The following is a 24,156-nucleotide window of genomic DNA, read 5'->3' on the forward strand; positions in this document are numbered from 1 at the left end:
ATTTCAGCTAAGCATATGAAGTGGAATTACAATTTAACATGCAAGTATACGACTTCACATCAATTATGATTGTTTTAATGGCATTGCAAGCTTAAACTTGCTTTTGTATTCATAGATTTACATTAAAGACTGTATCATCATCATCTCAAAGTTCTCAAATTTAAGTGATATTTTTCCTTTTCTTATGTAATATTAATAATTTATCATCACATACTGTATTTATGTTATCATATTGGCCACACCCCTCAACAATTTTGTATTACATAAAATTGTATCATATAATCAAAAATATCTAAAGACAAAAGTATTCATTTCTCAGTTTTTCACGTCACAAATACAAATACTTGAAGTAATACTGCTTTAGTGTAAGTTTAGAAATAATTTTATTTTGTCCATCACTCATGTAAATACACAGAAATTATGAATGGATAGATACACATGTATTTAACTAAGAATAACGGTCAACTGCAAAGGTGTTGGGTGCTCCATTCCTTTAGTACTTTCACTTCCAAATTTCATTCCATCATCCGAAATGATTTAAGACAGGAATGAGAGATACAGGATGAATAATCAATAAAGAGTTCTGCAAAGTGCACCGAACTCTCTCACACATCTACTCACATTAACACCAGCTGGCAGCTATGATAACAGTGGAGCCTGTAGAAGTTCATGAACACTGCTCAATAGTCTAGACAGATGATGATGATGCTGAAGATGATGAAGACACCCTACAGCTCAAGAAATGACAGCTTTTGCTGTAACTGATTGTGAAGAGAGAGCGATAACTGGTTCTCTTCTATAAGCAGAGAATGCCTTGCACTATTCATTCATTCATTCATTGCATTTCTCCAAACGAATCATGCCAAATTAAACATCAGTTCCAGAGAATAAACATATAAAATATCGCATTTACCAAATATCATAATTAATGTGGTTAATTATATTCAATAGTACAACGAGCGCTCCAAATCTTTGAGTTGGATACTGATTATTTGCAGTTCTACACTTTAAAAAAATATTGGGCCTAAATTTAAGATTTATGTATTGACATTGCATATAAAAATTCCATCCATTTGGATTACAGAGTTTTAACATAAACTAATGAACTTAATGTAATGCATATTTGTCCATCATACATGAATGAAAAGAAATGGGTTAGATTTCTGCACTCAAAAAAAAAAAAAAAAATCATGGCATAGTTATTATTAAATGTTTGCTTCAAAATGCATTTACTCAAATTCAATTTACTCAGGCATGGGCATGGGTTAAAATATGATTGCTATGAAACAAGCAATATTCAATTAATTAAACAAACTGGATTGATAAATATATAAACCTGCTTATTCTGCGTTCGTACTATTACAGAAATCTTATTTCATTTATGTATGAATGACAAATATGCATCAGTGTTATTTTAGTACCGTTGTGATAGTATTTTTAATATTTTGAATTAGTTATTTTTGCATTTTCCATTTTAATTTGATTTAAATGACTTAATTTTAAGTCTATATAGTTTTTATTACTTTTAATCAAATTTTTTACATCAAGTTACATGAAATGAAAATGAGAAAAGTCAAGTAACGAAAATATTTTTGTTGTTGCTGTTTTAGTTAACTATAATAACCATCATATGTATCACATGAAGTTTATTAGTTTGTTAAAACTTTGTAATTCAAATGGACAGAAGCAATTCAAAAACATAAATCTTAAATTTAGTCCTAAATATTTAGTTAAGAATAGACTTCTGACTATGTCTACAAGTCTATTCAATAAAAGATATGATATACTCAGAATGAAAATGCTCAAGTAACAATCAGAAAGGACCAGCGTTCAGACAAAGCAAATATAAAGCTTTGTTTCTTCCTTCTTTTAAAGTTATTGTGCAACACAAGGCTAATGATATCATGAGCTTTAAAGCACAGTACCAGGATCGTGATTGATTTATTATTGCATATTTGCACCAAAGGTCCTTTCCTGAGTCTGTAGACATTCCCCATAGATGTCCGCCTTCCCATTGGATGTTGTGTCTCCTTGCTCTTAAAGTCCATCCTCTTCATAAAGCGTATTAAAAATGGCTAAAATCTACAGTACATCAAGTCTCTATGTACTGCTTTTGAGAGTGCATGCAGAATATTGCACTACTTTCCCATAACAAACTACTGCTTGGAAAGCCCTGCTACTCAGACTTCAGTGGATATAAAGATGCAGAGCCACAGCGCAGCTGCGGTCAAGCTCTCATGTTATCATTCGGATGCCCAATAAATAAGGGTCTGTTCCCAGAAAAAGAGCTACGGCGTGCACGATAAAGGAATCAAATGGAGACCGGGCAGATGATGAACTTGTCCTCCAGCATTACGCTGACCACCAGGAACACAAAGTAGAGCAGGAACATGAAGAAACCCAGCAGCTTGCTCATCTTCCACTTGCACACAGCGATGGAGATAATGACGAAGAGGAGCATGAGGAAGAGCAGAACGATGGCGCAGAACAGGCCGTTGCTGCTCACGGTCACTGGAGTCATGTCGTTCACGATTGAGAAGAGCAGCCATGGAAAAGGCAGGCTGGGGACAGTGAACAGACACAGGGAGATGTTTTAAAATGTTGTTTTACAGTAGGTAGCCAATTACATGTCGATTATTGATCTCTCACCCCACAGTGATGTCAAATATGTTGGAGCCGACTGAGCTGGAGACGGCCATGTCGCCGAGACCCTTCCGGGCAACAATGACACTGGTGATGAGATCAGGAATGGAGGTACCGGCCGCTAGAATAGTCAAACCCATGATCTCCTCCGTGATTCCAATGGTCTCGCCAACCTGTGGGAGAAATTTGCACTGGGTGTTTAATGTGCACAAAAATGAACCACAGTTTCCACTAAAATTCTACATTCATTTATTATGATTTTACACTTAGCACTACAGGTAACTGTGGTGATTTTGCTATTTTTCTAAATTATTTTAGCACAAAATCACAACTATACTTTGTGGAAAATGCAAGGAAATGTAATCCCAGAGAGCACTGCCACGCTTGGTGACAAAATCCATCCAAGATGACAGAGGACAGAGAAAATAAATCTCTTTTTTTTAGTATTAATATTTTGAACTAGCTATTTGTGACCCTGGATCACAAAACCAGTCTTAAGTCGCTGGGGTAAATTTGTACATTGTATGGGTCAAAATTATTTGTTTCTTTTATGACAAAAATCATTAGGATATTAAGTAAAGATCATGTTCCATGAAGATATTTTGTAAATTTCCAACCGTAAATATATAAAAACTTCATTTTTGATAAGTAATATGCATTCTTAAGAACTTAATTTGGACAACTTTATAGGTGATTTTCTCAGTATTTAGATTTTTTTGCACTCTCAGATTCCAGATTTTCAAAGAGTTGTATATTCCAAATATTGTCCTATATCCTAACAAACCATACATCAATGGAAAGCTTATTTATTCAGCTTTCAGATGTTGTATAAATCTCGCCTGACCCTTATGACTGGTTTTGTGGTCCATGGTACATTTGAATTTGATGTTTTAGTCCTTCTGTTAGGTGCTTTTGCTTTTAATATTTTTATTTCATTTAGCTGTCAAGGCAACATTCCAAATTATGTTTTTGTTTTAGTTTTTCTTTCTTTATTTCAATATTCAAAAACAATTTTAAAACAAGTTTTAGGTAACAATAACAAAAATGGTAAAAGTAAAAATGGTAACACCTAAAATAACTGGTTTTATTCAAGTATATTCAAAATACATTAACTGAACCAACCAATATACATCAATTCATACCAACAAAATTCATAACAAAAACATTTATTTTAAACCACTGTATACCAATAAAACTTTATGGGTTAAATCAGGTAGAAATAGCCCTTTAAGGTAACAACTACAGGTTACCATATTAAAGAGTGTTGTAAACCCATACATTTTTTGAAATGGAACAATGATAAGAGTGTATAAATGCCATAGTACACTGTATGAATAGGGTTGGATTGTATGTCCAAAGTACCATGGCTGTACCTTATTGCAAGGACCTTGCATCCATCTCATCTTTCTTTGTACCTTATTATTGATATAACCCACTAAAAATGATTAAAACTACAGTAGGTTTAGCAGAACATCTGACCCAGAACAATCCAAAAAGTCTAGGGTCAATGTAGTAATTTTTACCGTGGTTCTCATTTGAAAACCCCAATATATAGATATTTTTGGTATTTCTCCTATAATTATTACAAGGTTGTCTGGTTTTTAAGCTTTTTTATTAACAGAAACTGTGAATTCTGATTTAGTACATTAAGTAAGCACAACTGATTTTGTTGTTTCTAGTTCTGGTAGAGTATAACTGTAATAGTTGATTCTAGACTCTCTGGAAAACCTGAAACGTTTGACTGCGATGAGTTTAGATGAGTTTCTACAGAGGGAGCTGAAGCAGAGCTAAAGAACAGCTGCCTTTAAGGGAAAAGACAAGAATAGCTTATTGGCTTTGGGATTTGGCTGGTTTTTAATGTGCGGCTCTAAGTTACAGATTTACAGCAATGTTATAAGGGGAGATCAACCTTCACCTATGACTACCTCACACTGAAGATAACACTCCTCTTTTTCTCACAGTTCTTTTCTTTTTTGGACATATTGTATACATGCAGTATGCCAGAGCATTACTTACAGTAATATAAAAAACACTGGTGAAAGAAACTGCATTATAACAGAAAAACCCAGGATGTGTGAAACTGGTTGAGTGTGTGCTGTTGTTGAAGATGAGGTACCTGATGAGCCCACCACACCATCAGATAAGAGAAAACAGCAATCCAACTAATAGATCCCAAAAATGTGATCGGAAAGAACTTTTTTGATGTCTACGGAACAAGAGAGGACAGAGGGAAAAATAAGGAAGGGACATCATGCTATTCAAATATTTAAAAACAACAGCAGTCCGTTTGTTTCAACTGCCTGGTTATCTATTTGACTGCACTGACACTATTGGATGAGAACAAAACTTTAAGTGAACTTTGGATGATGAAACTAATTTCTTCTTTAGAGCTGCTTTATAGCTAAATCAAATGTTTATTTTGCATTAAATGGATGTAAAAAAAAAAAAAAAACTCATACGTACATCTCTGCGGACATCTGGCAGCGACAGCCACAATGGAAAGACGATGGGGAAAATCAAGAGGTATGTTACTTGCTTCCTCGGTGTGTCTGGCCATGCCAAGCTCAGAGGCTGGTCTTCATCTTCCTCCTCCTCCTCAGCCTTTGAGATTAGAACCATAAAAAACATGTCATTCAATTGTCTGTAATATTTTAATATTAGAATGGGAAGGAGGAGAGGTATCCAAAGCACATCAACTGGTCACTGGGGTTCCTCAGGGATCGGTTCTTGGACCCCTCCTCTTCTCCACATATACTACATCACTGGGTCCCATCATACAGGCACATGGCTTCTCCTACCATTGTTACGCTGATGACACACAGCTCTATCTCTCTTTTCAACCAGATGATCCAACGGTAGCTGCACGGATCTCAGGCTGCCTGGAGGAACATCACCTACAGCTCAACCTGGCAAAGACTGAGCTTCTTGTCTTCCCTGCCACTCCGACTCTACAGCATGATTTCACCATCCAGCTAGGTACTTCTACAATTACCCCCATCAACTTCGATCAGAAATCTTGGTGTAATCTTTGATGACCAGCTGACCTTCGAAGAGCACATTGCAAAGACTGCTCGATCTTGCAGGTTTGCACTACACAACATCAGACAGAGCATGCTGCACAACTTCTTGTCCAGGCCCTTGTCATTTCTAGGCTGGACTACTGCAATGCTCTTCTGGCTGGACTTCCATCAAACACAATCAAACCTCTACAAATGATTCAGAATGCAGCAGCACAACTGGTCTTCAACGAGCCCAAAGGAGCCCATGTTACACCTCTCTTTATCTCCTTGCACTGGTTACCAGTTTCAGCTCGCATCAAGTTCAAGTCATTGATGCTTGCATATAGAACAACCACAGGCTCAGCACCCGCCTACTTCCACTCACTATTACGAATCTACATCCCTCCAGAAGTCTGAGATCTGCTAGTGAGCGACGCCTCGTGGTACCATCACAGAGAGGCTCAAAATCACTCTCCAGAACATTCTCGTTCACCATTCCTGGCTGGTGGAATGATCTTCCCACCCATATTCGGAGTGCTGGATCCCTGTCAATCTTCAAGCAACATCTTAAAACTCATCTTTTTCGACACTACTTTATCTTTCTCTTTATTTATTCCTTCCCTTGCTAGCTTGTACTTATTTGAACAATGCATGAGACTTGGTGTTGCAAGCACTTCGTCTGTCTGATTGCCTCTTCAAGATGAATCGCTTTATGTATTCCCCAATTGTAAGTCGCTTTGGATAAAAGCATCTGCAAAATGACTAAATGTACATGTAAATGTAAGGATTCCAATATATTTGAATATATCAAGATGATCTAGTTGTGTTGCAACATCACCTCAGGTCCAGCACTGCCATTCATGGGCGGAGTGACTTCTACCTCCACATTAGTGCTGTTGGGAAGATTCTTGTCCACTAGAAAATGAAACAACAGACATCTCAATTTAATAACTTTGAAATGTTATTTTATTATTACAATATGTAACGATGTGATTTAAGCACTGAAATCCCCAGAAACCCCAACATTATCAGCAGATTTTAGATGCTTATGATAAAAGTAAATATTTTGTTTATGCGGCTGTATTAATTTAACTTAGCAGGAAATCAAAAAGAAAATGTTGCTGATGTTACAGAGGACTCCAAAGAAAAACATTTGTCTTTATAATCTTCTTTTAGAGGTTCCTCATCAGAAAATGCATTACTTTTCAGCTGATTTCACCAAATTTCTTTACATTTCATATACTTTTGCAAACAGAGTTGGTATGGAAAAAATTCCAACCCTACAGCAATTATCCTGATTTTACTCTAAAATATGTCACATTACAGAAGTAAAATGAGTAAGGAACGTACCAACACCATTTGCTTCATCTTCTCCCTTTTTTCTTGCAATCTTGTGTAGGATCGATGCTTTCTCCTTGAACTTCCCTAGAATATCTCAAATATTTTATTAATAAGACAACAAATCTACGATGCGAGTCAATGTATGTATATTTGTAAATCTCGAGTGTTTGTATTTGGACATTACCTTCGCTGAGAGGATCGAGAGTGTGAATCATTAGCTGGAAGATGCTGTTTCTCATGAGGGTGTTGTGGAGGGAGGCGGAGCTTCCTCCTCTCTGGAGGCGGGGTTTAGCCTATAGGGGGAAAAAAAGAAGAAATGCCTTCAGATATCTAAATGTATTGTAACATATGTTATGCTGATAGGGTCCTGATGATAATGCTTACCGAGAGTTTATTTTCATCATCTCCTGCACTGATAACCTTGAGAAAAAAAGAGAAACAGAACTCAGAACTTGAATTCTATGAAAAGCCTTTTTTTTTTTTTACATTCCTGAAAAAAATGGTTTGGGGTATTCTTAAAATGAACCCACACCTTAAAATACCTTATAAAAGGCATTTTCAGAGATGCTCAACAAGTACAGCAAATGATAAACCATTAGTCATATTTAAGCACGATATATTTTTTTGTTTTCACAGCAACAGCACACCTGATTGCACAAATCAGCCACTTGACTCCAATAACCATGAATTTCACTTTGCAAGTTTCAAAGTAATTCTTTAATCACCACTAAAGTGCCTGACATACACTTGACTCTGTTGATTGTGTTATGTCATCATTGGCTCCTCCTACAAACAGCATGATCAGGACTTTATTATAAGAAAGTGATGCCATGGTTTTCTGCTCACCATTTTAAGTTTAATTGTGGTATATACACATATATACACACACTACCATTCAAAAGTTTGGTGGTGCTAGGATTATTTTATATTTTGAAATAAATCTCTGCAATTATTTGATCAAAAAATATAGTAATAACGTGAAATATTATTAAATTTAAAATAACTGTTTTCTATTTTAATATATTTGAAAATTACAGAAATATTTTTGCAACATTATAAATACAGTTACAGTTTACAGTTGTGCAGTAAAATTCACTTTAAAAATTCACTTCTCATTCATGGAGATGACGAAAAAATGTGCCAAAAAACCTTGAGGAAAAAAGATTTTTGAGATGACAATTACATATTACATCCAGTAGATGGCAGCAGAGGATCACTCAAATAGCTCAGTTGCCATTTCCACTCCCTAGTTTTCAGGTTTTGCTTTTGAATTTATTATAAAATGATGATTATGACAAATTTTAGTACTGTACTGTACTGAAGTAGTATAGCAAGTACAATTAAATTATAATGCATTAAATATTATGTATTTTTGGATTTAATTTAAAAACTACATTTTAAGGACACATCAAAAAAAAAGTGTTTTAACTGTAGGAGCCGCTAAATATATTCAGCCAACACAGACTTGTTGCTGTTGTAGTTTTGTTACTCTGAATTTACTCTGCATCACTTAATGCACAGCTCTATTTTTGACATCAGTTTGTCAAATAGATCGTTCTGCCCAGGGCAGTTATCACTGTCAGTCATAGCAATGAATGACGGAACAATTTGGCGGATTCACTTGCGTAATTTTTTACACAGCTGAAACAGTATACGTGGACGTTCGGTCCTCTTAGACAAACAAAACTTTTCTTTAAATTGTTAATGGATTCTGTAGAGATTCTAGAGAAACAGAGCAAAGCTCTTATAGCGCAACTGACCGAGCTTACTAATGCGAAAACTCCTGATAAATCAATAACTAACTACACAATCAATCTCTTATTTACACTGTGTATGCATTTTTCTTTCTCTGATTATATTGGGTAGATCTGCAAGCGTGTAGAACTCTGTAAACTTACGAAAACAAAAATTAGTTCAGAGGGTATTCTTCTGATTAACCTACAAAAAACACCTCTGACTGGCCATTGCTTTCAACAGAAATGCCTGTGATTGGCTACAATACTCAATGCTGCAAAAACACGTAAAGAAACTTGTGGTTTTGTAATTCTAAACCAGAGCAAGCACGCAAAAACACACAGGAGCGTTTAAAAGTGGTTGACTACAAGTGGGTACAGATATGAATTGGTACTAATGGTACTGTAAAAAGACCCCCCCACCACCACCACCACCACCAAAAACACTTTCTCGTTGGATCTACACAAATCTCGTAGGTGATCTATTTTGATCTCAAAAAGGTGAGTTTTCACCGAAAGGTGAGGAGTTCACATCTATGTGTGTGTGTGTGTGTGTTTGTATGTATATTGATACACAGTCTGTATATAAGATGGTAAAAGATATACCACAGTATAAGCATAAAGTAGTTTAATATTGAGAGTTCTGGTCAAAATATTTATATAAAGCTAATTTACTTCTGCATCAACAATGATTTAACACCCTTTAATTCCTATAATTACAGGAAATAGTATGAAATAATTAGTTGTTAAATCTAATCATATTTTTAATTTAAAAATCAATTTCATAAATAGAATGGGAATGCCTCAAAAAAAAAAAAAAAAAAGCAATGGAGTTTAATAAAGAGAAGAGGACATTCAAGGCCAGCTTTAAAAAGATCAGACCAATCTGTCCCCAACATGCAGGTAACCAAGAACACGTTAAGCTGTTACACAGCACAGCTAAAAACAGCTAAGACCTACTGTAGTTCTGTTCTTCTGCTTCTACTAAATTCTATTAAATAGGACAGACAATCATAGGATTTTGACCCATCTTTCAAATACCATCAATAACAACTGAAACTAAAAGATGAAAATCACCGCATACAAAATGTGTCCTCAAAATCTCATTCAAATGTGTCTTCGAGCACTGCAAAGTATCTATTGTCTGATTTCTGTATGCAAGATATTAAACAAAACTGTTAAACAAGAAGCTACTATACCTCATTTAATTCCATATCCAATAAATAACCAGTAAATTAACCATATCATTCTAAATTAAAACTTATGAGAAAAGATGAAACTGTTATGACTTGAATCCATCATTAAATGTCTGGTATTATATACAGCATTCGTGTATATGTGAATATAATATATATTATTTAAATTATAATTTACATGCAATATAAAAGAAGTCTGAAAATGTAATTCATTGTTATTTTTTAAATGAGGAAAAGTAAAAAAAGTTATGATTTGCTTCTATCATTAATGTCTAATGTTATATGAATTAATATTTATATATTTAAATGATATTTATATTTAATATGCATTTTGGAATGAAAGAACACAAGTCAGAAAGTGTTATCTGTTTATTCTGTGGAACTGTTTCATAGTCTTCAGATACGTAAGAGAGAATCAAAAATGTGCAAATTCAAATAGTTAGCTTTGATCCTAAATGGTTCAAATAAGCTCTTTTTCAATAAGCCCTTGCCCAGTGAGGTGGCAGCACCAGCAGTGTCCTCATGAGAAAACTGGTTGGCTCATCAGAGACACACGAGCAGCCTTAATTAAGCCTAATCAGCCCAGTAGAGCATAGAGCGCTCAAGCACGTTTCCTTCGTGATCAGCGGGCCCTGCCATTTGCTCTCTGTTCACGTTCCTCCCTTCCCAGCTTTGCTCTTTCTGCAGGTGGAAGATAAGCTCTGACCTAAGGCCAGCGATGCCTGTGGAAATACAGCTGAGCTCTGTGTGCTCAGTGAGCTTTAAAGCAGAGGTCAGCCAACCAGAGACCAGCTCGCTGAAGCTGTCTGACAATAACGGACATCCTGCTGCTAGGCCAAAAGTCTTCAACGTCTGAGTTAAGGCCATTCGCACTAAGAATGAAAACTATACTACATTAGCCTCTAGACAAATGTTGGATGACAACATTATTCTAACCCACCTTCCAATTAAAGTAGGATGGATTCTTATTGCCAGTTGATGTTTTATTGTTATAGTTGTGGTGTGAACTTCGCTATTCTCTTACAGTTTTATAGTTACAGAAATGATAAAGATGAAAAAAATGGAGTAGAAACTATTTTCACTGAGAAATGGCTAGTAAATTTTACAATTAAATACAAAGAAATTGCAGTTAACATTCATAAACATGACATTTTCAAGTAATAAAACTGAAATAGTATTTTCTTGCAAAACATTCTCCAATAATAATTAAAAGAAAATTGAATGTTATATTATACTGCCATTGGTGTTTTAGTGCAGATGCAACTATACTTATATACGTTATAGAACTCATTACATGGCAATCATGTGAACATCCTTTTAAACATAACATGAGCACCAAAAAGTCAAAAATCGTACTCCATGAGACCTAAGACTAGACACCAGACCTTAAAACCAGACTCTCAAAGCTGAATCCTGAATCAAGATCATGCAGTTAAATTACTAGTGTTTAAAGCAAACCGTTTAAAACAAGATAAAAGAACTAAGAAGAATAATGGTTTGAAACTATGCAATTTCTATTTTTCTGCATTTTTTTTGATAACGCAGCACAGGTATTGCAGGGACTGTCTCGTTCAGAACATCCCATTCATCCCATCTTTTTCCACAGTTTTCGAGTCAATCTGATCAATCTGGAGTTGCGGAATTGTGATACTGATGGGCTGATGGCTACACACCACTTTGGCAAGCGAATAGCTGAGATGTAAAAGGTAGTACACACGGAAAAATAAAATATCCAAGTCCATTTCATGCTTTTAAGAACCCTCCATAAAAGATTTTACTAGTAAAAGGGATTTCACAAGTAAAACATCTACCATAATGAAATATACAGTATATGTAGCATACAGAAGAGCTTTCTCGAGGGCACACTGGTGATTTGAACATGGAACTGATCATTTCATTTATCAGATCTTTAAGTGCTATCTGAGACCAAAAACTGAAGCAGAAAAAGACCAGCTGCAAGATTAGGACTGACCTTGTTTTGGCCTTCAGTTGTCTGGACTCTGGTGAGCTATCATATGTGTTGCATAAAAAACAATAATTTCTTACAGATGTTTCACCAGGCGTGCACACACTGCTTAAATTCTAACCTGTCGACATCATGTGAGAAAATAATGTTAGAAAATAAACAACTGACCTTGTGAAACCTTCAATTTCAAACTTTATGCATGACTAAAAATTGATTGTGGGGGGAAAAACATAATTAAACAAGTCTTATATAACTTTGTCAATTTGACATGTACTTTAACACAAGACACAAATGCTGAAAACGAAGTCATGGGAATCAAGGACAGTCTTAGTCCTAGCAGCTATAATGAACTTTGCCGAGTAACAGTTCAGCAATTAGCTGGACCAATTAGCATGCCGGATCCAAGCAATGCCACCATTACAGTATTATCTATAGAATGGAAAGAACATGGATGTATACAGTAGGAACTTCCACATTGTGAAATTGCTTTTTTTAAGCAGTGATGCAAAAGTCCCAACTTTCAGCTTGGATATACATACTTTTCTTTCACTTTCAAACAAGTCCTCAAAAACTTTCACTTAACATTCACAAATTAATACACTAAACTTTTCCCATAGCAGAAAACTCAGTCTACTGAATATCGATCAGTGTAACATTAGATAAATAGACTAACTGTTACATCACAAAAGCATCAGAGCATATAAGACGGAACAAAGTTGCTGTTAGTCACCTGGCTCGATGCCTTAACTAATGAAGATAAATCAGCATGATGTAACAGAGCAACTGAGGATGCTGAATCATCTTTGTTTTAAACGAATCCAGCAAAAGATCCAATTGAACATCAAGCTCAGTTTTGCAACAACTGTATTTGTACACCATCTGTGCAAAACACTGACAGACAGACCATTTAAAAAAAGTCCTAAATCCTGTGGACTACGTTCCAGGTTTAATCATATGGGTCATCTGGGAACTTGAATTTCCTCTACAGTGTCTCTTAGAAAGGGTCCGGTAGTTAACCAGAGAAGGCAGGCCAGCACACTAAAGAGGCTTAAGGTGACAGGTAACCAATTTTAGAGACAGAGGCATTTAAGGATTCGCAAATTAACTCCCACAACACACGACGCCAGGTTCTCACACTCTCCCCTCTTTACTTTTCATATGGCGTTAAATATCCTTTTAATTATGCCAGATGAGATGTACATATTACCTAACAAAATGAAAAATAAGTTTCATAATTCAATGACACTTTAGTAACTTTTTTTCTGTTACACTTTTGTATATAACTCATCTTTCAAGTACTTCGTACCGGATTTTCTTCACGTTATTCATATTTTCCTCAGAAAATGTAAAAACATAGTTTACAATACAGTATTGAAGGTGTACAAAAATATTTTTTGTACCTAAAGAAGTAAATATGACATTTTTAAAATGATGTACTCTAGTATGAGATAAAAACCACCATAGAACCAATTTTTTTAAGGAACAATTAAGGACCAATATTTCCAGGATATTGGCTTTTTATTAGTACCTTATTCTGAAGACCATATTTAAGATTCCTAACCCGACACACTTAACAACTACCTTACTAACTATTATTAAGCAGCAAATTATAAGTTTACTGAGGCAAAAGTTGTACCTAACAGCTAGTTAATAGTGCTGGACCTTAAAATAAAATATGAATGGAATTATGTACAATTCAATCTTTTCTCTAAGTATTAACTTCTGTGTTTGTTTGCATTATATTACAGATGAACAGCTGCTTTATCACTTACATGTCATATCCTAATTTGCTGTCAATTTTCACTGTGTAATTCATAATTCAAAAATTTCCCTCCCAGGAAATTGTCTATTGTAGTACAGATAGTGAAAAGAGTTGTTGTAATGTTCAATCTTCCCTCAAAAGATTTCTTCAGAAGGCAGATCACTCCCCTAAGCACTAAGAGTCTTTTTACTTGCCGTCACCCCTTCTAAGCAGTTGATTTGGGATTACAAAGTATTTCAGGTTAGGAGTCATAAACCACAAGCAGAAATGCAGTTACTCGCCATGTTTCTGAACTCTACATTAGACACTAACTGACACAAAGGTCTTTCAATGTGATTCAATGTCAATGTGATTCAAAAACCTGAAGAGCCTCCCACAAAACTCCATATCTGAGCACAGTTTTAAAAAAGAACAGGACACCTATCTATACTTAGAGGTACTAAAAGGATCACATCTTATTGGATTAGCCCGAGCTCTGGCTAAAGGAGCAAAGAGCAGATGTACCAACCGCCCTACAACAACCCCCATCTCTACCACTTTTAATTTTAATTTTAGTAGTCTCTCTAAACCCAAGCCATTTTTCAATCCAATCCAGAAAGGCGAAAATCCAATGTGAAGTGCTCTATAATGTCTTCTTCTACACGGCCCACCTGTCTGCGTGAAAAAGATATCTATTTAGTTGTGTTAAATCATTTCTGAATGAAACGTGGGACATTTATGAAACATTTAAGCTTTCCGAAATCATATTCCCAATGTACTGAGGTGACAATCCTACATTTAAGAAGCAATCTACCAGCAAAGAGCAATCTAAGACTAATGAACGTGGGTTTATATAGATGACATGCTACTAATGGTTCTCAAAAGTAATGTACATGCACCTGGTGCATCACTAAGAAGCCTATCAAAACAGCACGGTCAGCTGATTCACCTGTGTTCCATATGTGGGACAAACTGCATCTGCAAACAACAAATCCGACTCCAGCTGTTTGAATGAAACACAGCAGGTTGGACAGGTTTAACTGGCTTTATATGGGCCTCTTAAACTATCAATAATACATAATACCACTAAACTGATATCCAGATTCAAGTTAATTCAACAGTGCATGGCATACAGTCATATATTGTTCATATCACCTCCAGCAATGGGCCAATATACAGTGGCCGCAAAACGATGTAGACACTTTTGGGCAGTTAGGTCTTGCTTAAAAAAAGGCTGAATTTCACAGCATTAGTGGCTTCTGCAAAGAAATCATGCAATTTATTTATTTTTGGGCTTTTAACCGATTGGACCCAAGGTCATTTTATTAATGTCTGGCAACCAGAAAGTGTCTAAATACTTAATTTCTTCATATTTGAATGGTATTGTTGTAATATTTTAAACTGCACATATGCCTTTTTGAGAAATGTTTTGAATGCGTAGTGTGCCACTTTGCTGTTATATTTTGTCTAATTTAATTTAATCAAATGCAATGACATTCATACATGTGGCTAATTTTTCTAAATAAATTTTGGGGGCCACTGTAGGTTCTCATTAAAGAGTTATGATAAAGAAAATCGAGAATAAAAAAACAAAAAAACTATTGGAAATATAAAAGTCATCTGCAGACTTATGCATATTAATAACGCTTTGTTTAATAAAGAAATAACTTTTAAAATGCCCAGTGCCCACCCTGTTGTAGTTTTTGGTGTTTGTCCTATAATGGAAACACACACGCACACACACAAACATTAAACAGTTAAATAAACAATTTTGCACTTTCCTAATCAGTATTTTTCTAATGTTACCCAGTAAACATCTCTAAAACAAGATTGCAAAACTGCTATTAATATATCTTGAATCTTAGTTCATTATACTTACCCTACTGACAAATTTGTGTTTTAAACAAATGCAACAACATTTTATATAATAATATATCTTTTACATTTGAATAATTTATATGTTATGCAATTTTGTTTCCAAACAAAAATTAATTTTGTTCGAAAGAAATATTTTTACTGGTTAAGACTCACAAATGGACAATTTAAACACAAAAATTTGTAAGGTGTATTAACAAAGCTAACTGTGCCAGGAAAAGACAAAAATAACTCTTGAGATGCCTGGCTGACAAAACACAGGTTTTACCAAAAGGGAAAGTAAAAGATTTTAACAACTTTCTTCCTTCATAACTCCATCTTGCCTCATCTCCTCTACTTTTGCTCTCTCTTTCTGCTGTCCATCACTGTCTGTACCGCAGGGGTTCTGGTCTTACTCAGCTGATTGTACAGTCAGAGCAGTGTTGTCTGCTCTCTCTAGGTGACACCTGATATAATGCCTAATCCGGCTCAGAGAGGTGATAAAACTGTCTGTGTTCTTTTCATTGGGAACACTGATTCTCAGCCAACAGTCGGGTTCCCCTCCCACTGCTGTTGCAATCAGCTCCCTTGTTCTTGCTCAAGATCCATAGAAATTTCCAAAATGCACCATAAAAAGCAGTGAGCATTGGCTGCACGCTATATTCACATCTCTAAAGTCATCAGAGCATGAGCACAATGTAAATGTGCTTTATTTTCAGTCCTCTCAGTCTATGTCCTTAATGTGCATGAAAAGATGCAATCCTCCTTACATTTCGGAATTACAAAAACAATTTTTGTTTTTGTATGCCATTATGTATACACATAATGATTTGCATTTCCCAGAGAAAGCCGCCAAAACATTGAAATATAATTTATTTTTAAACATCACCATAACCCTGTAGGGGCTCTGTACAAGTGTATATTTAATAAGCGGTACTATACACTGTAAAAAAAAAAAACTTAAATTTTTAAGGCAACCAGCTTCAGCAGTTTTGAGTTTGCTCAACTCAGATTGTTGTTGTATAAACTTAAAATGACAAGTTGAGGAAACTCAAAAATCTGCTGAAGCTGGTTGCCTTAAAATTTTAAGTTGACTCAACTTTTTTTTTTTTTTTACAGTGTACCTTTTGCACAATGGCATATTTTAGAGCTAAGCTGTTGTTAAACACTAGTTATATATCTATCTATAAAATAATATTAATAGAAACTGAGAGTGTCGTGTTGAGTTCATTTCACATATTAATTGTTTGTTTCTTTAGCATTTTAAATATTAATAACAATTAATAGTAATAATTAAATGTTATTTAATAGTAAAATGACTAATATAATAATAGTAATAATAATATTGATTATATTATATTAATTATATTATAAAAGCCATCCTGTGTCACCATTGGAAATTTGCTGAGGGTGAGAACCACTGTGATATACTGATTGCTAACAGGAGTGGAAGGAGACATGAAGGAGAATGCCACCTTTGACCTGGGAAACAAACAATTCACCTGGAATACTTCAACTCACCTTAGGAGGAGCTTCAATGTCGTCCACTTGATTCCTGAGTAATTTGGTCTTGATCAAAGTCTCAACAGTCACGTTGTACTTCATGAAAGTGACATAGCTTACGTAACAGAGTAACAGTCCAATGCTCTCGACATAGGTAATGTAGTTATCCAGGAAGAAAACGATAAGCATAATTAGTCCAATGATATAAAAGCTGACATCTCTAAACAGAGGCCACCAGGTGAGGTTGAGAATCTCACGTGAAAAGAGAGCACACATCCCGATCACGAACAATATGTTGAAGACAGCAGAACCCACGATGGTCCCGATGCCAACGTTGCTGTGTGAGATGAACACACCGATCACAGAGGTGAAGAGCTCGGGAGCAGAGCCTCCAGCGGCCATGAAGGTGGCGCCCGCTACGTCGTCCGAGATTTCCAGTTTTTCTGTGATTACGGTGAGAGCGGGGACGAAAAACTCGTCGCAGACGATAGCGAGGGCAATGAACATGTACAACATGCCTAACATATGCAGCCCGACAGCACCTTGCCTCCTCTCCTCCAATGTGAACAGATCCTCTGGATAGTCTCCCTTGTGCTCATCGGATGAGGCCATAGCGATGGGCATATCTGCCGAAACATTGCGCTCTTCGTCGGAAGATAGGACAGTTCTGTGTGGCACTGGCTCTGCAAGTTCCTCATGGTTTGTGGGAGAGGTGAGTGGCATCCATCTTGGGAATGGGCCCAAAGTGAAAGTAAAGGCACTCCAAGACAGGAACAATGTGAGGGCAGAGATGCTCAGGATAAAACCAAAAATCCGAGAAGGGCGTAGTTTCCTCCTGACGTGATGCACTCGATGGCGCTTGCTGTTCCGCTGCAGAGGGGTGCAATCAGACCCATCCATGGTTGACGGGCAGCTCAGGGGTCCGGTGGTCTGAAATCTATGGAGTGCCGAACATGGTTACACGCCCACTCTACTTAAACCTGACAGGAACAATGTACTCCCCGATTCCTCGCAGGGTCCAGAGTCTCTAATGGCTTCCTCATAATAATCTCTGAAACACAACATATCACAAGAGTGAAAAAAAAGAAAAAAAGTTTAGATTTCTCTGGATTGGAATATATTTGTCTTTAAAAATTTCTGAATCAAAACAAATACAACAATATCAAATTTTAGTATGACAATGGCATGAATATTCATTTTATTTCAAATTCATCCTACATCATTTAAGTAGGATTAACATAACACGTGCTTTCCTCAGCCAATCAGGTTACTGGCTGTCAGTCACCTTGCCGCAACCTATTAACTTCCAGAGTATGTCTTTGCAGTGGCGAAGGAGGACAGTGTTTCTCAGACTGATCCCACACCTGTTCCATAAGGCTGCTGCTGATTGTTGATTTAAAGCAACACTGTTGACTTCTGTTTAATGTTAGCATTAAAGAGATCTCCAAATTAAATCTTATTCTAAATGCAAAAAACAATTGGAGTCTTCAAAAATGTTTTGAAGAATGCTGGTAAGCAAACATTTGTGGTTAAAAAATAATAAAGAAAGAAAAAAAAGAGAGAAAAATTTTAATGATTACAGTGTTTTCATTTTTGGGTGAACTATATTTTAAATGTTAAATAAGTCTTGTCATTCCTTTATAAAAATGAATTAAGCAATTAATAGTAATAATGATACTTACTATTATTATTATTATTATTATTATAAATGTCTATGATTAAAGCACACTGAAATACATATTCCTATACTGTCATTGTGCGGAAGAGATTTTATCTAACAGAACTTAACCATTTAAGCAAACTCTCTCAGCCCTTTAGCTACAGGTTCCCTAACTGGTGACAGAACGGTTAAGGGCAATGACAGATGCTGCAGTTTTTGTTTGGTACACATCACAATCTCCTTTTCCAGTATAATAGAGCCTTTGAGCTGTAAGTCTAATTGGTGTGACAACTAGACTATGTCACCAAAGCAACAGAGAAGCTTAACTCTTCCCACCTCACTTCCTTATCTTCTGTAACTTCTAATAATGTATGGCTTGTGTAGATTTGGTAACAGACCATCTCAACCTTCCCATAGTTTCATAGCTCAAAAAGAATCTGGGATGTTGCTTTCCACACTGTAAAAAGTGAAGACATGCAGATGACTTTTACAATATGGAAAAAAAATAATAATATGGAAGTCAATAGCTACCATCAGCAGTTTGGTTACCATCATTTTCAAAATATCTTCCTTTATGTTCAACAGAAGAAAGAAACTTATACAGATTTGGAACAAGTGGAGGGTGAGTAAATGATGACGGAATTTTTATTTTTGGCCAAACTATCCCTTTAAAGTCACTTAAGTTGGTGTATAGTCAGAATTCAGATTCTGAATCAGTCATATCTGTCTTAAATAAAACAAATTCAGTCACATCTGTCTTGAATAAAACTAATTAACTTAGATATGATTGTATTAACACATTTTATTGTGCAAAAACATAAAAACACAAAGCTATCCAACAGGATGAATGTTTACACTATCACTTTAAATCACTCTGATACTGCGTATCAAATCATATTAGACAACACATACAGTTACCATTCTCTTTTTTGAAGGCTTACAGAATACCATGCGAGTGCTAAAATAGAATCCCATCCCATACGATTGCCAGTCCACAACAGTCTAAATATGACAGTGAGTTACAGTTAACATTGCCAATAATTGGGCTTCCTAGTGTACAATAACCCAGTATCTAATTATAACTAACCGCTTCCAAAAATTGACCAACCAAGAGAGACACTTTTGTTCTGATCTGGTGTCTATAGGTTATAGGAGGACATGTGCTCGTGTGTCTAAAAACTAATATATAACCTCTGTAATCTGCCAGACAGCTCCCGATACTCACACAATGTATGCAACTAATAATACAGCAATAAATCCTTCACACATAACATGAGATATTAAACCAACAATCTATAAGTTTTGCATTGCTTATTACTCATATAAACCACCAGAACGACAAAAAAAAAAAAAAAGTTACATTATTATTATTATTTAAAATAATCTGCCAAATAGCATAGTTCTGTAGAAAGGCAGAGCTATGGCAAGCAAGGTGTGCGTACTGTAAATTGTCTATTATACAGCTTCAACATGGCACATTCAAATTAATATTTTAATTGAAAATATTTACACTTTGCCTACAAGTCATTCATGGTATTACATTTATCCATATAATTTATTGCATGGACCTTAAATACATATTATAAATATTTTGTCCTCTTCTTTTTTATTTCTATTTACATTTTTAAAACTCCTGGTTGCTTCCTCTGATAAGTCCATCTGTCAAGCTAAGGATTTAATCGGATCTATAGGCCACTGTTATCCTGATTTACACAACCTTTACTTTCACCCCGTGTCACAGTATATCTCAGCATATACTGCATGACACACACTACGTATATTTATTAATCAGTGATCATATCTGCATCATAGGATAGAACATTTTGAAATCAATAACTAGTTTAATGTTTACAGTAAATGAACATCATTTGCATCAGTCGACGAATTTATAGAAGATGAATGGGATGAATGATCATCCAATCATTTTATGTTCATTTAAAAGAATCATCTTATGTCTTTCTTTGTATTTATTTGCATTGTTCCTTAAGTTGGGTTTATAGATCGTTTCGCATGAAAAGCTCTTCATCGAGAAATAATAAAAATAGAAATACAGGAAAATGCACAATTGCCAGAATACTACTATTGAATAAATCAATTTACCTTCGCATCTGTTAGTTTAGCGTGGATGGTGAATCCTCCAGATGAAACCCACAGACTTAAGAACACCAAGCACTTGCTGTTTCACTGTCATGGATCAAGAATGCTGCTACTGCTGCCACAGGTTAAAGGGGAGGTCTGATCTTTCCTCCCTCCCCTGTCTCACTCTCTCCTTCCTTGCCCCATCCCTTATGCATTTGCTCTGTCCTTGACAAGTTGGGCACAGTACATAACCTGCAATGGTGTAAAGAACACAATGTGTCGATGCGTTTTTTTTTGTTTGTTTTTCTTATCATGATCAAGATTTTATGTACAGATTTTATGTAAAATTTATTGCATATGGGATCCTGTAACTGGTCACACAAGTTTTAAACAATTTTACTGAACTTTATGTCTTCATTAGTTTAATTTTTAAAAAGTACAAACATTAAAGTGCAAATATATCATGTGCTGTCACTCGGTATGAGGTGATAAAAACTGCATGCATTAAAGTTATTAAAAAAATTGTAGATTCTTGAAAAATAATAAAAACGTTCAACTTTCCAAAATGATTTAACGTCAGCTACTCATAATCCATTTCCATAATATTGCTCTTGTGACACTTCATACTTTGATTTGATGCTTTAAAGTAAATATTATTCAATTTACTATTATTTCGGAATGTAAAGACATGCTAGTTTTTATAATTCCCCCAGTTAACTCAACCGCTTTTCTTTTTTCTATGTTTTCCAGAACTCACTAGTCTAAAATAGTCATCTTTAGCTATGATCTCACTCTTGAGTGATCATCTGTGAAGCAGGGTTAAGATTACCTTTAGCCACTCTCTTAAGCCATGACGAATATTATGCAATCTCCACACCATCCCTCCCTTTCAGATAAACTCTGTTTTTCTCAAGGACCTGTTCCCAGAGAGCGATGCATGTCAGCAAGGCCCACACACACCAATACCATTGGGTCCTGATGCAGCTGTAACCCATCCCACTCTTGCAGGACCTAAAACTGCCATCCAGCACCATAGATTGAAGCCATAGATTAATGCATCTTTGTGAAGAGAAGATTAGGCCTGTAAGGCCACAGATTTCGCAGGGCTTTAAATAGCATTTGAGCACAGCATGCTGGATGCAGCTGAACCTGACCCTGCCCTGCATAGAGGACATTTCAGCTTAACTATTGACTAATTCCACCTCCAATCAACCACACAATCTTCCAGGAAATGGGCCAGAGTCTGGTCCTTGCACTTCTGTGGAAAATCATGTAGTGTGTGCAAACACATCTGACCTGAGGCTAACTGTGTTCTGCAGGGTGAAAGATCCTCTTCCTGCGGTTCTTGATGACTCTGGAGAAGCATACTGCACTATAAAGACATTACAGTTACATTTAGCCACTCTGGTCACCAGTAATGTGTTTTTTAGACACTGTATGATTGGGATGGCATGGTAACCTATATAAACACAAAACATTAATTATTCTCATTTAAAATATTTACTTAATACTTGTAACCATAATTACTATAATGCCATTTGATGTTACAAGTGTCTTTTTAGTAGCCTAACCATGGGCAATATTCATACAAAGTTGTATCTGCACAAGAGCACACATAAAATAAGATTAGGTAAAAGTGAACAAACTAAAGCTAGTAGGCTACATTAAAAATCAGTGTTAAAAACATTGTGTTTTTGGATTACCCTTACTTTTTAATATCTTCACCTGTCAGGTCGGATTTGGTGTGAAATTTCGTGTTCGAGGCCTGTGTTGCGTAATGGCTACTTTATCGACAAAAAACGCTGCCTTCTCTCAATATTATTTTTGGATACCACCTTTTAGTTGTCGTAAAAATGGGCGTGGCCATTTGTAAATTATATGGGTCTAGCTTCCGGTCTCATCCGCCTCCAGCTAGCTTTAGCTGTACAAAACAGTTCGTTTTGCTGCTTGAAATTGAAATTTTGTGTGTCTTACAATATTATTTTAATGTATTATCTTAATTATGAACACTCTGGTTTGTAGTGCAAACAGTTTTACCGTTTACTGCACTTTGTTATTCTTCTCATTATTTATCTATAACGGCTAATGAACCGGAAGTCTCACCCATAGGCTTACTTCCGCGTTGATAGAGACATCCACTCCGAAATCGCAGGTTACCGCAAACCATCAGATTCACTCGCACAGAGCAGTGTGAAACGTTAAAAACCTCCGCAAGTAGCTTATGTTTAATTAACCATAGGCTATGTGCTGACAGAGAGTTAGTGCTCCTTTAAATAAATAGGCTAACATAAAATTTTACTTCATATTTAATTGAAAAAAAATAACTTTAACTTATATTAAACTTTGTATTTAGTATACAGATAATTCTATAAAAATGCCAGCCATTCCAAGATGTAGTAAATGTTATGTTTGATATTTTAATAAATATATAATATGTAATATAAAGTTTAAATAAAAAATGTGTTCTTAATATTTTTTAATGTGTGTGTGTAATGTGCATACATTTTTTGAAAAATTTTTCTTGTGAACGTATGCACTGTTTAATAAATATTTATTAACTGTACTAGAAGTTACAGTTTATATATATATATTATATTCTATTAAAATTACTGACATCTCTACTGTTAAGGAGTCTATAAATCTTACACAAGACTCACTAAAACCCACTCAATCAATCCCTGGCTTTACTGAGCCCTTACTTTACAAAACGATCTCATGTGGTGTCTATTCATTTCAAATTTACATATTTAAACTGTTGAATTATGCCCATTAATCTTATACGTATGTATAGCATTTGTCAGTGTGAGAAAAGTGAAAAGTGACATGATGACAGTTCAAAACACAGTGACCCCTATTGCTGTGTACTTATTGTGGTCATATTGTATTGCAAAACACTTTTGCTGCTATAGAGGTGGGATACGGGTAAGGTTAGGGACAGGTTTGGTGGTATGGGTGGGTTAAGGTCAACAGTGTAATTATAAATTTAATTGCAGAAATTAATTACAGATGTAATTACATATATGTATTTTTAAAAATATGAGTACAATGTAAAAACATGTATGTACAAAATAAATGCATTGCATCAAATGATTTATTTCAATGTAAGTACATAGTAGTTAAGGCCACCTAATATAAAGTGGGACTGAAGACAGAGTGTCAGTGCCACTGAGCAGTTACTGTGATACTGAGGCCAGGAGATGAGTTCTAATCCTATTTTAATCGTGGTGGATTAAGAAGACACAGCAGATCCTAATCTGCTCAGATTACCAATGCTGCTTCCAAAAGCAAGAAGAAGGGTTGTATAAGCAAGTGCACTTAAGGTGATTTAGGCATCGCGGTTTCATTCCCAGCAAGGTCTCAAAGTGGACACACCCCTGAAATTTAGATGAGTGTGTGTGTGTGTGTGTGTGTGTGTGTTAGACGTTACCATTGTCAAAATTT

At 35.5% G+C, this 24,156-nt stretch overlaps 1 protein-coding gene across 4 annotated transcripts; it reads right to left on the reverse strand.

Moving 5' to 3' along the window:
- Positions 1–359: 359 nt before the first annotated feature.
- slc24a2 (solute carrier family 24 member 2) lies at positions 360–22,549 on the reverse strand. 4 transcript variants are annotated; one of them, XM_058774701.1, is made up of 13 exons: positions 22,425–22,549; positions 22,012–22,087; positions 21,545–21,732; positions 20,737–20,967; positions 16,995–18,027; positions 7,368–7,403; positions 7,168–7,276; positions 6,993–7,076; positions 6,481–6,557; positions 5,107–5,244; positions 4,760–4,849; positions 2,650–2,816; positions 360–2,561 (listed from the first exon to the last, which is right to left on the reverse strand). In XM_058774701.1, exons 5-13 carry the CDS (start codon positions 17,874–17,876, stop codon positions 2,312–2,314), a joined length of 1,833 nt encoding a protein of 610 aa, XP_058630684.1. In that variant the 5' UTR covers positions 17,877–18,027; positions 20,737–20,967; positions 21,545–21,732; positions 22,012–22,087; positions 22,425–22,549; the 3' UTR covers positions 360–2,311. The 4 variants fall into 4 exon arrangements, with proteins under 4 accessions (XP_058630684.1, XP_058630699.1, XP_058630673.1 ...); XM_058774716.1 differs by lacking the exon at positions 21,545–21,732 and having other exon boundaries at positions 6,993–7,067; XM_058774690.1 differs by lacking the exon at positions 21,545–21,732.
- Between the last annotated feature and the right edge of the window lie 1,607 nt (positions 22,550–24,156).

Source organism: Onychostoma macrolepis, chromosome 01 (genome assembly GCF_012432095.1).
Source record: "Onychostoma macrolepis isolate SWU-2019 chromosome 01, ASM1243209v1, whole genome shotgun sequence".
Lineage (NCBI taxonomy): Eukaryota > Metazoa > Chordata > Actinopteri > Cypriniformes > Cyprinidae > Onychostoma > Onychostoma macrolepis.

What these genes read in the sequence shown, in the direction of transcription:
- slc24a2 (XM_058774690.1), bottom strand. Translation starts at nt 17,876, where the DNA reads ATGGATGGGTCTGATTGCACCCCTCTGCAGCGGAACAGCAAGCGCCAT. An exon ending in ATGGCAGTGCTGGACCTGAG is followed by an intron (nt 5,245 to 6,480) that starts GTGATGTTGCAA and finishes CTAATCTCAAAG; the next exon opens with GCTGAGGAGGAGGAGGAAGA. An exon ending in ATATTTGACATCACTGTGGG is followed by an intron (nt 2,562 to 2,649) that starts GTGAGAGATCAA and finishes CACTGTCCCCAG; the next exon opens with CCTGCCTTTTCCATGGCTGC.